Source organism: Ascaphus truei, unplaced genomic scaffold (assembly GCF_040206685.1).
Source record: "Ascaphus truei isolate aAscTru1 unplaced genomic scaffold, aAscTru1.hap1 HAP1_SCAFFOLD_97, whole genome shotgun sequence".
Classification (NCBI taxonomy): Eukaryota; Metazoa; Chordata; class Amphibia; order Anura; family Ascaphidae; genus Ascaphus; species Ascaphus truei.
In genome coordinates this window covers 271,176-289,435 of record NW_027457309.1, presented here as the reverse complement: position 1 = coordinate 289,435, position 18,260 = coordinate 271,176, and the positions used below count along the sequence as shown (strand labels likewise).

Genomic DNA, 18,260 nt, shown 5'->3' with positions numbered 1-18,260 from the left:
GCTATATAAAGATAAGAATAATAACACAGCACTATATAAAGATAAGAATAATAACACAGCGCTATATAAAGATAAGAATAATAACACGGCGCTATATAAAGATAAGAATAATAACACAGCACTATATAAAGATAAGAATAATAACACTGTGCTATATAAAGATAAGAATAATAACACAGCGCTATATAAAGATAAGAATAATAACATGGTGCTATATAAAGATAAGAATAATAACACAGCACTATATAAAGATAAGAATAATAACACAGCGCTATATAAAGATAAGAATAATAACACAGCGCTATATAAAGATAAGAATAATAACACAGCACTATATAAAGATAAGAATAATAACACAGCGCTAAATAAAGATAAGAATAATAACACAGCGCTATATAAAGATAAGAATAATAACACGGTGCTATATAAAGATAAGAATAATAACACGGTGCTATATAAAGATAAGAATAATAACACAGTGCTATATAAAGATAAGAATAATAACACAGTGCTATATAAAGATAAGAATAATAACACAGCACTATATAAAGATAAGAATAATAACACAGCGCTATATAAAGATAAGAATAATAACACAGCGCTATATAAAGGTAAGAATAATAACACAGTGCTATATAAAGATAAGAATAATAACACAGCGCTATATAAAGATAAGAATAATAACAGCGCTATATAAAGATAAGAATAATAACACAGTGCTATATAAAGATAAGAATAATAACACAGAGCTATATAAAGATAATAATAATAACACAACGCTATATAAAGATAAGAATAATAACACAGCGCTATATAAAGGTAAGAATAATAACACAGCGCTATATAAAGATAATAATAATAACACGGTGCTATATAAAGATAAGAATAATAACACAGCGCTATATAAAGATAATAATAATAACACAGCGCTATATAAAGATAATAATAATAACACAGCGCTATATAAAGATAAGAATAATAACACAGCGCTATATAAAGATAAGAATAATAACACAGCGCTATATAAAGATAAGAATAATAACACAGCGCTATATAAAGATAAGAATAATAACACAGCGCTATATAAAGATAAGAATAATAACACAGCGCTATATAAAGATAAGAATAATAACACGGTGCTATATAAAGGTAAGAATAATATCACGGCGCTATATAAAGATAAGAATAATAACACGGTGCTATATAAAGATAAGAATAATAACACGGTGCTATATAAAGATAAGAATAATAACACAGCGCTATATAAAGATAAGAATAATAACACAGCGCTATATAAAGATAAGAATAATAACACCGTGCTATATAAAGATAAGAATAATAACACGGTGCTATATAAAGATAAGAATAATAACACGGTGCTATATAAAGATAAGAATAATAACACAGTGCTATATAAAGATAAGAATAATAACACAGCACTATATAAAGATAAGAATAATAACACAGCGCTATATAAAGATAAGAATAATAACACAGCACTATATAAAGATAAGAATAATAACACAGCGCTATATAAAGATAAGAATAATAACACAGCGCTATATAAAGGTAAGAATAATAACACGGCGCTATATAAAGATAAGAATAATAACACAGCGCTATATAAAGATAAGAATAATAACAGCGCTATATAAAGATAAGAATAATAACACAGCGCTATATAAAGATAAGAATAATAACAAAGCGCTATATAAAGATAATAATAATAACACAACGCTATATAACGATAAGAATAATAACACAGCGCTATATAAAGATAAGAATAATAACACAGCGCTATATAAAGATAATAATAATAACACGGTGCTATATAAAGATAAGAATAATAACACAGCGCTATATAAAGATAATAATAATAACACAGCGCTATATAAAGATAAGAATAATAACACAGCGCTATATAAAGATAAGAATAATAACACAGCGCTATATAAAGATAAGAATAATAACACAGCGCTATATAAAGATAAGAATAATAACACAGCACTATATAAAGATAAGAATAATAACACAGCGCTATATAAAGATAAGAATAATAACACAGCACTAAATAAAGATAAGAATAAAAACACAGCGCTATATAAAGATAAGAATAATAACAAAGCGCTATATAAAGATAATAATAATAACACAACGCTATATAACGATAAGAATAATAACACAGCGCTATATAAAGATAAGAATAATAACACAGCGCTATATAAAGATAAGAATAATAACACGGTGCTATATAAAGATAAGAATAATAACACAGCGCTATATAAAGATAATAATAATAACACAGCGCTATATAAAGATAAGAATAATAACACAGCGCTATATAAAGATAAGAATAATAACACAGCGCTATATAAAGATAAGAATAATAACACAGCGCTATATAAAGATAAGAATAATAACACAGCGCTATATAAAGATAAGAATAATAACACAGCGCTATATAAAGATAATAATAATAACACAGTGCTATATAAAGATAAGAATAATAACACAGCGCTATATAAAGATAAGAATAATAACACAGCGCTATATAAAGATAAGAATAATAACACAGCGCTATATAAAGATAAGAATAATAACACGGTGCTATATAAAGATAAGAATAATAACACAGCGCTATATAAAGATAAGAATAATAACACAGCGCTATATAAAGATAAGACTAATAATAACACAGCGCTATATAAAGATAAGAATAATAACACAGCGCTATATAAAGATAAGAATAATAACACAGCACTATATAAAGATAAGAATAATAACACAGCGCTATATAAAGATAAGAATAATAACACAGCACTAAATAAAGATAAGAATAATAACACAGCGCTATATAAAGATAAGAATAATAACACAGCGCTATATAAAGATAAGAATAATAACACAGCGCTATATAAAGATAAGAATAATAACACAGCACTATATAAAGATAAGAATAATAACACAGCGCTATATAAAGATGAGAATAATAACACAGCGCTATATAAAGATAAGAATAATAACACAGCACTATATAAAGATAAGAATAATAACACAGCGCTACAGTATATAAAGATAAGAATAATAACACAGCGCTATATAAAGATAAGAATAATAACACAGCGCTATATAAAGATAAGAATAATAACACAGTGCTATATAAAGATAAGAATAATAACACGGCGCTATATAAAGATAAGAATAATAACACGGCGCTATATAAAGATAAGAATAATAACACAGCGCTATATAAAGATAAGAATAATATCAGCGCTATATAAAGATAAGAATAATAATAGCGCTATATAAAGATAAGAATAATAACACAGCGCTATATAAAGATAAGAATAATAACACAGCGCTATATAAAGATAAGAATAATAACACAGCGCTATATAAAGATAATAATAATAACACGGTGCTATATAAAGATAAGAATAATAACACAGCGCTATATAAAGATAAGAATAATAACACAGTGCTATATAAAGATAAGAATAATAACACAGCGCTATATAAGGATAACAATAATAACACAGCGCTATATAAAGGTAAGAATAATAACACAGCGCTATATAAAGATAATAATAATAACACAGCGCTATATAAAGGTAAGAATAATAACACTGTGCTATATAAAGATAATAATAATAACACTGTGCTATATAAAGATAAGAATAATAACACGGTGCTATATAAAGATAAGAATAATAACACAGCGCTATATAAAGATAAGAATAATAACACGGTGCTATATAAAGATAAGAACAATAACACTGCTATATAAAGATAAGAATAATAACACAGCGCTATATAAAGATAAGAATAATAACACGGTGCTATATAAAGATAAGAATAATAACACAGCGCTATATAAAGATAAGAATAATAACACGGTGCTATATAAAGATAAGAATAATAACACGGCGCTATATAAAGATAAGAATAATATCACAGCGCTATATAAAGATAAGAATAATAACACGGTGCTATATAAAGATAAGAACAATAACACAGCGCTATATAAAGATAAGAATAATAACACGGTGCTATATAAAGATAATAATAATAACACAGCGCTATATAAAGATAAGAATAATAACACAGCGCTATATAAAGATAAGAATAATAACACAGCGCTATATAAAGATAAGAATAATAACAGCGCTATATAAAGATAAGAATAATAACAGCGCTATATAAAGATAAGAATAATAACACGGTGCTATATAAAGATAAGAATAATAACACAGCGCTATATAAAGTTAAGAATAATAACACAGCGCTATATAAAGATAAGAATAATAACACAGTGCTATATAAAGATAAGAATAATAACACAGCGCTATATAAAGATAATAATAATAACACAGCGCTATATAAAGATAAGAATAATAACACAGCGCTATATAAAGATAAGAATAATAACACGGTGCTTTATAAAGATAAGAATAATAACACGGCGCTATATAAAGATAAGAATAATAACACAGCGCTATATAAAGATAAGAATAATAACACGGTGCTATATAAAGGTAAGAATAATATCACAGCGCTATATAAAGATAATAATAATAACACGGTGCTATATAAAGATAATAATAATAACACAGTGCTATATAAAGATAAGAATAATAACACCGCGCTATATAAAGATAAGAATAATAACAGCGCTATATAAAGATAAGAATAATAACACAGCGCTATATAAAGATAAGAATAATAACAAAGCGCTATATAAAGATAAGAATAATAACACGGTGCTATATAAAGATAAGAATAATAACACAGCGCTATATAAAGATAAGAATAATAACACGGTGCTATATAAAGATAAGAATAATAACACGGCGCTATATAAAGATAAGAATAATAACACAGCGCTATATAAAGATAAGAATAATAACACAGTGTTATATAAAGATAAGAATAATAACACGGTGCTATATAAAGATAAGAATAATAACACGGCGCTATATAAAGATAAGAATAATAACACGGTGCTATATGAAGATAAGAATAATAACACGGTGCTATATAAAGATAAGAATAATAACACAGCGCTATATAAAGATAAGAATAATAACACCGCGCTATATAAAGATAAGAATAATAACACAGCGCTATATAAAGATAAGAATAATAACACAGTGCTATATAAAGATAAGAATAATAACACAGCGCTATATAAAGATAAGAATAATAACACAGCGCTATATAAAGATAAGAATAATAACACAGCGCTATATAAAGATAAGAATAATAACACAGTGCTATATAAGGATAACAATAATAACACAGCGCTATATAAAGATAAGAATAATAACACAGCGCTATATAAAGATAAGAATAATAACACGGTGCTATATAAAGATAAGAATAATAACACAGCGCTATATAAAGATAAGAATAATAACACAGCGCTATATAAAGATAAGAATAATAACACAGTGCTATATAAAGATAAGAATAATAACACAGCGCTATATAAAGATAAGAATAATAACACAGCGCTATATAAAGATAAGAATAATAACACAGTGCTATATAAGGATAACAATAATAACACAGCGCTATATAAAGATGAGAATAATAACACAGCGCTATAGAAAGATAAGAATAATAACACGGTGCTATATAAAGATAAAAATAATAACACAGTGCTATATAAAGATAAGAATAATAACACGGTGCTATATAAAGATAAGAATAATAACACAGCGCTATATAAAGATAAGAATAATAACAGCGCTATATAAAGATAAGAATAATAACACGGTGCTATATAAAGATAAGAATAATAACACAGCGCTATATAAAGATAATAATAATAACACAGCGCTATATAAAGATAAGAATAATAACACAGTGCTATATAAGGATAACAATAATAACACAGCGCTATATAAAGATAAGAATAATAACACAGCGCTATATAAAGATAAGAATAATAACACAGCGCTATATAAAGATAAGAATAATAACACAGTGCTATATAAAGATAAGAATAATAACACAGCGCTATATAAAGATAAGAATAATAAAACAGCGCTATATAAAGATAAGAATAATAACACGGTGCTATATAAAGATAAGAATAATAACACAGCGCTATATAAAGATAATAATAATAACACAGCGCTATATAAAGATAAGAATAATAACACAGTGCTATATAAGGATAACAATAATAACACAGCGCTATATAAAGATAAGAATAATAACACAGCGCTATATAAAGATAAGAATAATAACACAGCGCTATATAAAGATAATAATAATAACACGGTGCTATATAAAGATAAGAATAATAACACAGCGCTATATAAAGATAAGAATAATAAAACAGCGCTATATAAAGATAAGAATAATAACACGGTGCTATATAAAGATAAGAATAATAACACAGCGCTATATAAAGATAATAATAATAACACAGCGCTATATAAAGATAAGAATAATAACACAGTGCTATATAAGGATAACAATAATAACACAGCGCTATATAAAGATAAGAATAATAACACAGCGCTATATAAAGATAAGAATAATAACACAGCGCTATATAAAGATAATAATAATAACACGGTGCTATATAAAGATAAGAATAATAACACAGCGCTATATAAAGATAATAATAATAACACGGTGCTATATAAAGATAAGAATAATAACACAGTGCTATATAAAGATAAGAATAATAACACGGTGCTATATAAAGATAAGAATAATAACACAGCGCTATATAAAGATAAGAATAATAACACAGCGCTATATAAAGATAAGAATAATAACACAGCGCTATATAAAGATAAGAATAATAACACAGCGCTATATAAAGATAAGAATAATAACACAGCGCTATATAAAGATATAAAGATAAGAATAATAACACAGTGCTATATAAAGATAAGAATAATAACACAGCGCTATATAAAGATAAGAATAATAACACGGCGCTATATAAAGATAAGAATAATAACACGGCGCTATATAAAGATAAGAATAATAACACAGTGCTATATAAAGATAAGAATAATAACACAGTGCTATATAAAGATAATAATAATAACACAGTGCTATATAAAGATAAGAATAATAACACAGCGCTATATAAAGATAAGAATAATAACACAGTGCTATATAAAGATAAGAATAATAACAGCGCTATATAAAGATGAGAATAATAACACAGTGCTATATAAAGATAAAAATAATTACACAGTGCTATATAAAGATAAGAATAATAACACAGTGCTATATAAAGATAAGAATAATAACACAGCGCTATATAAAGATAAAAATAATTACACAGTGCTATATAAAGATAAGAATAATAACACAGTGCTATATAAAGATAAGAATAATAACACGGTGCTATATAAAGATAATAATAATAACACAGCGCTATATAAAGATAAGAATAATAACACAGCGCTATATAAAGATAAGAATAATAACACTGTGCTATATAAAGATAAGAATAATAACACAGCGCTATATAAAGATAAGAATAATAACACAGCGCTATATAAAGATAAGAATAATAACACGGTGCTATATAAAGATAAGAATAATAACACGGTGCTATATAAAGATAAGAATAATAACACAGCGCTATATAAAGATAAGAATAATAACACAGCGCTATATAAAGATAAGAATAATAACACAGCGCTATATAAAGATAAGAATAATAACACAGCGCTATATAAAGATAAGAATAATAACACGGTGCTATATAAAGATAAGAATAATAACACAGCACTATATAAAGATGAGAATAATAACACAGCGCTATATAAAGATAAGAATAATAACACGGCGCTATATAAAGGTAAGAATAATAACACGGTGCTATATAAAGATAAAAATAATAACACGGTGCTATATAAAGATAAGAATAATAACATGGTGCTATATAAAGATAGGAATAATAACATGGTGCTATATAAAGATAAGAATAATAACACAGTGCTATATAAAGATAAGAATAATAATAGTGCTATGTAATATATATTTTGTTGCGGTTCCCAGCTGCTGAAAACCGTTGGAGCATGTGGGGGGGAAGGGGGAGAGAGGAGGGGAGGGGGCTCACTCCAGTAGTGCTGCCCAGTTACTGGGGCTTAGAGTGAGACACACCCCTAGTATAAAAGATGGCTCCCTACCAAATGTAGTCAGCTCTGTTCTACAGAGTGTAGCCTGCTCCATAGGAAGTAGGCATGGTTCTACCTTGACCCATCAGGAGGTGAGGGGGTTAAGACTAGCCCATGGGTCTCAACCTCCTGGGAGGCCAAGACCAGGGAAATGATCCTGCGAACCTAGCTCTGATCTCTGAATGGACTGCAATCTGCGAAGGGCAAGAAGTTGTAATACAAGGGAAATGCTCCTCTCTTGCATGTGAAGGATGAAGTATGTGCTGGTCATCCAATAAAAGTGCTGTACTGTTCCTGGCCTGAGACTAAAGTTATTCTGAGGGGTTCCTATGGGGAGAAATCCCTGCCCCTGGCAGAGCCCTGCAGGATGGAGGTGCTGCACCATCCTAAAACCTGTCCTGTTGTCCCACTCACACTACATTGCGGAGATTCAGTCTCCTGAGAGCCAGCAGGTGAGCGCCACAGCACTGCTAACACTCTTATCTACCTTCAGATCTCCCTGGGGGGGGGGGAGGGGCGGGGTAGGGGTGTTACACTTGGACATAGAAATAACAGAACTAGGAAATACCATCTGACCCTGTACTGTACTGAACCTGTATACAGCCTGCAATATCCTTTATGTCTCTGAAGAATAAACGATTGTAACAAAGATAATTGCCTAAATCTTGAAGGATCTAAAGGACTATTTTCAAAGTATTAGGCGGGGAAGATTCTGCAACACCTGAATCTGACGTTCGCCTGGAGAAACCGGAGGCGCCGGACCAGCACACTCAGATAAGGACTTTTAATATTGTTCCCTGATGTGGTGTTGTGTGTTTGGGACTGGTAACTGGGATAGCCAGACAGCCACATAGCTAGGTCCTGTGCGGTCTAGTAAGCGTCCCAATGTGGTGTAGGCTTTCTTTTTCTGCTTTGTGTTTTGCCTTAAAGGGACAGTGTGGCCAATGTTACATAGTTACATAGTAGATGAGGTTGAAAAAAGACGTATGTCCATTAAGTTCAACCTATGCTAAATTTAGACAACAGATACTTTATCCTATATCTATACTTACTTACTGCTGCGGCACAGTTTATTCGAGCATTTGCCCGTTCTGTGCCGCAGCAGTAGCCTGGCGCGCGCCCGAGTGTGACGGGCGCGCGCCGAAGCAGCGGAAGAGCGCCCTCCGATCGGGGCGCTCTCCCTCCCGCTGCCGGGTCCGCCGGGTCCCCCGGAACCCCCTGCCGCCGTCCCGCAGATCGCGGGACACCAGGGCTCCCTCGGGGAGCCCTGGACGCGCGTGCAGGGGGCGCAGGCTCCCGAAGACGCGTGACCGCGCGTCTATGACGCGCGGCACGCCGAGGGGCGGCCACTAGCAAGCCGGGAAATCTCCCGGCTTGCGGATCTGGCCGCACTGCGATAAAGTGTGTCGCCAGTGTATTGATCCAGAGGAAGGCAAACAAAAATCCCATTAAGGGGAAAAATGAATTCCTTCCTGACTCCAAGAATTGGCAATCGGATTAATCAAAAAGGAGAAAAAAACGCTCATCCCATATAAGTAAATATAATAATAAACAGGTGCTCAAAGGAAATTAGAAATCTAATAACAGGGTTGATTCAGAGGGGATCAGAAAAGATTTCCTCTATACATTCCACTCATTGCTGGGTTCTAATAAACGGATAACATTGATCCAACAGATAATTACTATGTGGATCTTTAGACCCTTAATACCCGAAAAGACCGAGAAAAAATAATAACGTTTTATTCATTCCAAAATATGGTTAAAAAACACATAACTACATTCAGACATTTAAAATTACTCCTATTGAGTATAGTAAATGTTTACTCTCGTGGATGTATGTCTTGGTATATAAACATACATATCATATCAATTGAATAATATATATGTTTATATACCAAGCAAGCTAGCAGAGTACAGCTGAATCGCAGTCTGGCAGTCTGACTATCTGCTTCATCCCCGGAGGCACAGTTGCGGTCCGGCGATCCTCTCACCCTTCGATCTACCCGCTCCTACCGGAAGTCGTCACCCCCAGGCCAGGAAGTGACGACAGACGCCATCCATCCGACACCGGACGAGGGGGCACCCTCGAGGAGGGATAGTGAGTGGAGTGGAGGACTTTTCATCCGCCGAGCCGTCATACCTACTGCCTAAAGAAAACCCCTATGTGATTGTGCTCATTTAATACATTGTGAGTACATGTCTTTCACGTTTCTTTGATAAAGTTTGGTGTTATCTGGTAAAACACTATGGTTTCCTTCCATCTCTGTATGATTGCATATGCCTGACTGGGAGTTGAAGCCTTCGTGAATACATCATCTAGCCTGCTACCAGTAGTTACTGTTGTGTTCTGCGGTCTCAAGCTGAGGTGCCTAAAGACTCATCTTTATACAAACCTGCTGTCTTTTATCTTACTTTTTGTTAGTAGGCCATCCACAAGAGCCAAGTTTTTCTAGTTTGATCCACACTTATAATATGTACTACACTATGATTATTTATGTGTTTTTTTCTGGGTGTTCCTGATGACATCGCTCCCTTCCTGCCCTGGATCCTATATACCAAGACATACATCCAAGAGAGTAAACATTTACTATACATGTATTGTTCTGCCGGGATCACACCATAGATCTTAATACTGTGGTATCTATTTTGTAATAGATGTTCTTAGATAGTTGTATTGACTGAGACACAGTCACCTATCTAGCTACTTTCAATAGGAGTCATTTTAAATGTATGAATGCAGTTATGTGTTTTTTAACCATATTTTGGAATTAATAAAACTTTATTATTTTTTTCGGTCTTTTCGGATATTAAGGGTCTAAAGCCCCACACAGTAATTATCTGTTGGATCAATGTTATCCGTTTATTAGAACCCAGCAATCGGATTAATCCCTGGATCAACATCCTTCCCATGTATACTTATTTGGTATATCCCTGTTGTGTTTTGTGGAGAAATAACCCACTCAACATTTTGGTACAGCCTTAAATGCATTGTTTGGACTCTTAACTGACCTCGCCTACAGGGCTTCTCCGTCACAGAACCTTTTGATGCACCTCTTTGTGCAGTCTCTCTCCCCTCCTAACTCCTACTATAACCAGTCTCAAAAACCCTCACAAAGCAAGTGGAGCAAATTGGGGCAAAAATGGAGGAAAGGGCCTTTAATATAGTGACGCAGAGTCACAAATAACCCTATTTGCCTCAGTTTTGTAGCAACAATCCAGTTTGCGACACTTAAGTGTGTGTGTGTGTGTGTGTGTGTGTGTGTGTGTGTGTGTGTGTGTGTGTGTGTAATATAGAACTAGGGTTCCTGGCAAGGAGAAAAGCAGATATATTGTGTGAATTTACTGCTGTCACTGATGGGATGCCATATGCTCTTCAGTTTTCTCAGCAGCCTCTTGTTCTCTTTCTTCTCTCCCTGTGATAAGAGGATCAGCTCTTTGGCCAGTCTCTCAATCTTGGGCTGATTCTGCAGGATCCGTCTCTTCTCCTCAGAGCTGCTGTCCTCCAGGTCATCAATCATGACAATGACGTTCTCCTTCCCTACACACAGCACAGAGGGAGAATCCCCATATAGATTATTCATACAGATAATAGGAGATCTGGTTTAGTGATGTGAAGCCTATGGGGTTACAAGGCTGTGTAGGGACGTCCTGTCTCATTCACATCATCTTGGATGAACTTAAAGATGAGTATTTCATGTTGTGGAGAAGTACATTATACCATGAAGTGTTAGCTCTTTTGGGATAGAGATTCATTGAGATTGCACTGTTCCACTATGTGTCTCATAGTTACACAAGGGGCATTTTATACACAATCAGTGAATATTATGTGTGTCAGCACTGTACTAAACATACTGTAGTTGTATCTTGGGACATTCAATGGAAAATCTCCATATTCATATTCAGATATAGTTTGTCATTTCCACTTCCGATAACATATGTGATATACTGATCGTATAAAGTATAATGCTTATAAATCCTTTAGGAAGAACTTGGTTTAGAAAAAAAAAGTTGTTCACCAAGTACTAACTTGTGAAAGCAGTGTTCTATATGTAACAGTGTTTCCCCCACCCGGTGGGAGATTTGGCCATTACTGGTCGTGTGGTGCATGATACCTGCTGGTAACAGGAGGGCTGAGACGTCCGCCGGTGGTAGTGGGGACACAGGACTAGGCTCTGAGGTTCATACCCTACTGTACATATCTCTTTAGCAGTGCAGGGCCTCCATCTGCCGTAGGCTGCAGGAACTGAAGGGAATCGCCCACAGTAGAACTATTACCTCTTCCCCCCAGTAAGGTCATGTACCAGGCAGGAGGTATATAACAATAGGGACGGTTTATTATCTCTTCTGTACAGCACAATAACCAGGCAAGCTTCTGCCCGATGCAGTAACTCTCAGCTACCACTGAAGTATGGTCACTTGACCGTCACTACAGGCCAAGGCCACCCGCAGCCATCCTAGATCTTCCCTGCCTCCCTGGCAGAGGTATGGTCCACAATCACTCTCCCCCGAAGGGAAGAGGACTGGAGAAGGCCCACTACTCAGCCTCTCCAATGTGTGACCTGCCTTCCTCAAGTGGGGAAAGGCACTGCTAAATTTGAGTGGTACCTGCCCTTAAGTACATCCAGGAGGAGAGCACCTGGTCTGACTCATGATTAGTCATGCCCAGGTCTGATGGCACCCCCTCCCGCTGTCACTCAAGTGCAGCACCAAGGAGGGGGAAAACCCCATATCAACGACTGGCAAGGCCTGCTTATACCAGGGCTTACTGTCAGGAGGGAAGCAAGCTAGTAGCCATATATGGCATGACTACATATATACCACAGTCAATAATATGATCTCAGTAGAACTTTATGAAAATGACCCAAAAAGTACAGGGCAATAGGACCTGAAGCATGTAAAATAATTCTGAATATTGGGTAATTTATGTAGCTTTTTACTAATAAGGAAAACAATTAATTTCCACGTGCTTAAGGCACAAAATTATATTATTTATTTATCAAATGTTTTACCAGGAAGTAATACATTGAGAGTTACCTCTAGTTTTCAAGTATGTCCTGGGCATAGAGTTATGATGACAGATACATGGTTATAAATTCATAGTTACATTAAGTTAAAAGGGTTATACATTATATACAAGACATTGCATGCACAGTAAGAGATAATATATATTATAGGCGTATGTAACAGTTACAGACCAGATTAAAATGTTAAACAGCTTTAGTTTTGAAAGAACTTAGACTTGTGGCGGCTGTAATATATTAATATTATATCATAATATGTTCAGGGCAGGGTCAAGTACAGCTCTGAGACTCTGCAATGTGCTATAGGAAAGTATTATATGGTTTCATATTAGTTTCGATATTGTGTGTCTCTTACCGAGTACTGCAGATAGATATTCCAGCTCATCGTCATACAGAGAGTCCGTCACATCAGTGATATTTATCCTCCCTCGCTTCTTGGTGTGATACAGGATAGCGAATGTGCACTGAAAGATATCCTGTCGGAACTGCCGGCCTCCAGTGTTAGAAATGTAACAGGGTCTGACATGAACCTGATCCCTGAAGTCCTCAGATCTCAGTATGGGCTCCAGCCATTCATAATCACTCTGCCCTGACCTTGAGAAGATCCCAACAGTGTTTTTTGTTTCTGTTTTCTGCAATAAAAAAGACTAGGTTTGTATCCTAGTAAGAAGGTGACACAGAGAGACAGGATTTATATCCCATATAGAATGTTACTCACTGTAATTGTGAGGGACACAATGTTCGATGCCAACACGGATGAGACATTGGTACCTGTGTCTTGATGCTATTGGAACAGATCAGAAATAGCTACATCATGATAATGACCAGTAGTCAAATGATCTTTTGAGCCCATCACTCCCACTACATTGAAGGACCTGTAGCAAATAAAGGCCAAGTCTTCAAATGTCGTAATAGAGAAATCCCCCGGGAATGAAGAAATGTTACAATTCCGTGGGATCTCTTCACTAAACTGCTATAAGATTTGCACAAAATCACCCAATAAAAGGAAATTGTTACTAGCAAGAAGAGTTCTTTCTGTATTCAACAGGAATTATATATGATCATCACTACTAAAAACTCTTTTGCACACATTATTTATGACAGAAGAGATCAGATTTAGAGATATGACCCAATGTGTAACATTCCGGGCGCGTGACGTCACTCTGACAGGTGCAAGGTCACCATATTACACCGAGGTCAGGGAAATGTTTAAAGGGCTAATAGCAGAGGATTCATGCTTTAATTACAGGTGAGCCTCATTATTCCATCATTCGTTTGTCATAATTTAACCTGTAAATATTGTTAACAATGAAAACTTCGTTAGTGGTGGTTAAAATATTAGAGCCCTCAGTGTAAATCAAAAAAGACTTTCCAAACCCATTAATCCCCTGATTTTAACCCATTAAACATGTCACTGTCATTTGCTCAATGGTTTCATACATGAGACTGAACATTTAACCCTTTCTGTGCAATATTGGTATTGATGTTTTTCTATATTATCAGCATCTTGTCTCACTATTTACTGAGACAAAATATCAGTCTCATGTCTGAGGCAGGGGGTGCGTTTGTGAGATTGCAGCTATCATTTAATATATGGCAGCTTATTAATTACTTAATTAAGAGAGATTTGCTCATCTGCATACCGCATATTTGTATATTGCATAGATTTCATAAATAAAATTGAAATGACATTGTAACAAAAACGCATTGCACGGTTTAAACATACGAGAAATGTTTAATGAGCGATATCGCCTTTTACAGCAAGAAAATTCATTCTGTAGTTTAATAAATAGGTCCCAATGTCTTGAGAAATTTGTCCCCCTAATTTTCTGTGATAACTTTATCTCTTTCACCAACCCTACAATGTGACAATATTCATTATATTATTAATCTGTCCAGTGGTCAGATTCCAGGACAAGCCAGGTCCCTTCTTCAGATTCATGGACCTCTGACCTGGAACCAGAATGATATTGTATAGAGATTCACACGAGTTCCTCTCACTCTCTCTCTCTAGAGATCATGAAGAGATGCAGACAGAATCCCATCAAGTAATTTACTCATAATATAACACATTGTATAATAAATCAGCAAAGTTAATTTCTTACCAAGATTTGTGATATTCTGGTTCCTAAAGTTCCTGTGCAAGAGAAAAACACATAACAGTGAAGACCAGGACCATCACACCAGGGCTCAATTCTCCAGACAGAACAACAGAGTTGATTAATTTGAATTTATTGGAAAAATTATTGGTATCCACAACAGTGCATAAACCGATAACACACACTCCCAACTGGGGTAACTGGGAAATACCCTGCAGGACTAGTTGCAGGGACGTTCATGAGGATATTTTCCTTGATCTTTTCCCACACAGGGCCTTCAGGAACTGAATTGAAAAACAAGATCAGAATGGCAGCAGGTCCTAGCGAATGCAACACTCACCAGCCATAAAATGATGAATGGGGTAAAAAAATGTTTATTTAAACTACTGTGGCGACCAGCTTTATTCTAATGAGGCTGGATCCACGGCGCTCTGATAATCGCGGGCAGATGCGTTTTTTTTTTGGTCTGGAGTGAATTGCGTTTTTTAGTGCTCGTGATATTAGCATTTTATTATCGCTGTCTGCAATACTGCAATACCGTCTAAAAACTCAGGGGGGTGTTCGCGAGCTGTTGTCTTGGAAGTCTAATACTTTAGCAGTTCAACCTACGTCAGTACACAGTCTGCGTGTGCGTGCGCAGTAATTGTAAATTTGCATATTTATACATGCATTTGCAGTGCTGTATGTCTCATTTGAAAATTGTTGAAACGTATAGGCATGTACAGTACTATAACAGTGTCACATTTTGGCATACTGTATACAGCACTCTCCCCTCGCTCGTCTCCACACACACAGGATAATTTACTGCACTGCAGGGTATTTCAACTTCTTGCCTTATCTACAGTGCAGTACATCTCTCCCACACCATTCCTTTGAACGTGTGTCTTTCTGGTTTCAATCACATTCCTGCTTGCCAGTAGATGATTACTGCTCATTTTTTATTTTTATTTTCTCCACAAGCCTACAAATCATGTTGTTTTGTCATTCATTCTTTTTCTTTGGTGTACTGTAGGTGTGGGGAGGGGGGGGGGGTGTATTGTTGTCAATGATTATGATTATCAAGAATGTAAATAAATATTTATTTTATTTTATCAGGAACCGAAAAAAACAAATATAAAAATAATCATGAATAATACATAATGCAGTCTTTATTAAGTTCTTCTGTCAGATGGAAATTGAGGGCCGGTGGACAAACATGAATAATGCACATTGATTATAATAATATTAATTAATAATATATAATATATAATATATATGTAGTAATATAATTTTTTCCGTCTTTATCTTCTTCCTCATTCTGGGTACAGTACAGTAGTTCATTGAGAGAGGAGAGGTTTTGTGTATATCATGACTGCAGTTTACATACTGTACACTTGACTGTACAAACAGTTCAGACTGTACACGACACGCCCCTCTCTCCCAGTCCATCTTTTTTTCCTGAAAAGACAAGAAAACAAACATTTAGTGCAGTTACTGTTGCTAAAGGATAAAGGCGGCCGCCACTGTATGTGCATACTGTATTATGGCATTGTGTGCTGTGTAGTACTGTTAAACTAGTCTATACTGGAACTACAGTTCTGTATACTGTGACTACTGTTAAATAGTTTGGAACCAGATGGCTGGTGCTGCTCTCTCTGGAAATAAATAAATAGAGCAGTTAGGTGCTTACTGTACTGTATTATGGCATTGTGTACTGTATACTGTTGCTACTCCATATTGGACTACAGTACGATGTTAGCACTGTCAAACAAGTCCATACTGGAACTACTGTATAGTCTGACTACTGTTAAATACTTTGTAACCAGATGGCTGGTGCTGCTCTCTCTGGAAATAAATAAATTGAGCAGTTACTGTACTGTAGGTGCATACTGTATTATGGCATTGTGTACTGTATAGCTACTGTTCTCCATATTGGACTACAGTATGCAGTTACGATAGTACTGTCAAACTAGTCTATACTGGAACTACTGTACACTCTGACTACTAGGAAAGAAAAAATCTGTGTCACACTTACCTGTATCATACTGTACTTACAATACCACAGTACAGTACTTCAGTATACCATACTACCTTCCTGATGCTTGCCCATTACGCGCGATCACAATGGGCAACACAGTCGCAATATGGTCAATATATTTATTGCATCGTTCCACGGTGGCGTACATCATTCCAAAAACTCAGTATGCCTTTCGCCAACTCATCCTTTTTGGAGGGTTTCACGACTTTTTGGATATGGTCCTTCAGCTGATGCCAGACCATTTCGATCGGATTGAAGTCTGGCGATCTGTCATTGGAATAAAAGGACAATTAGTTTAAGAGATACAGTACACAGTAAAAACAGTAGGAAAAAAATGAGACACGGTTACCGCACTTACTCCGCTGGCGTCTTCACCCAGTTGATACCCTGCTCAAGGATATGCGCTGTTGACGCGGTGTGCTTCGGATCGTTGTCCTGGTAGAAATGGTGACCATCCGGGAACTCGTCTGTGATGTATTCCACAATCTCAGGCACAATTTTGTCTTGGAAGAAAGCTTTATTCATGATTCCTATAACAAGAAAAGAAAAGTGGTCAAAAAACTGCACACTAGTACAGTACAGTGCGTAAGGTAAAAGCGTGTGATGATGTATCCTGGTCCGCGCCTAGAGATGGCACCCCACACATGCATCTTCACTAGGTTTTTTGGACACGGCTTCATAGATATGCAACCTTTTTTGTGGAATGCAAAGGTGGCAAATCTCTCCAGCGAAACAGTAGACTCTGCAGTGAAGATGCAATCCTGGAAAGTTTCTCCACTGTCGATCCATGCCTGGGCCTGGACCACTCTCTTGATTTTGTTAATGTCCCTTATCATGGGGTACGCTCTGTAATGACAAGGAATAAATAATTTTAGAGGTACAGTACAGTTTCTTAAACAACACTTTTACCTCCTGTACTGTCCAGTACTAACCTCACACGTCCATATTTCCATCCAATTCTGCGTCT

At 35.0% G+C, this 18,260-nt stretch overlaps 1 protein-coding gene across 7 annotated transcripts in view; it reads right to left on the bottom strand.

Moving 5' to 3' along the window:
* LOC142486593 (uncharacterized) overlaps positions 1–18,260 on the bottom strand; it is a 330,856-nt gene that overhangs the window by 84,509 nt on the left and 228,087 nt on the right. For 5 of the 7 annotated variants that reach the window (XM_075585175.1, XM_075585174.1, XM_075585178.1 and 2 more), the window contains 4 exons: positions 15,283–15,314; positions 13,896–13,961; positions 13,533–13,809; positions 11,500–11,694 (listed from right to left, as the gene is read on the bottom strand). In XM_075585175.1, the coding sequence (XP_075441290.1) occupies positions 11,500–11,694; positions 13,533–13,809; positions 13,896–13,961; positions 15,283–15,314 (570 nt within the window). The remainder of the gene's footprint in view (positions 1–11,499; positions 11,695–13,532; positions 13,810–13,895; positions 13,962–15,282; positions 15,315–18,260) is intronic. The other 2 variants (XM_075585177.1, XM_075585181.1) reach the window with 2 other exon arrangements.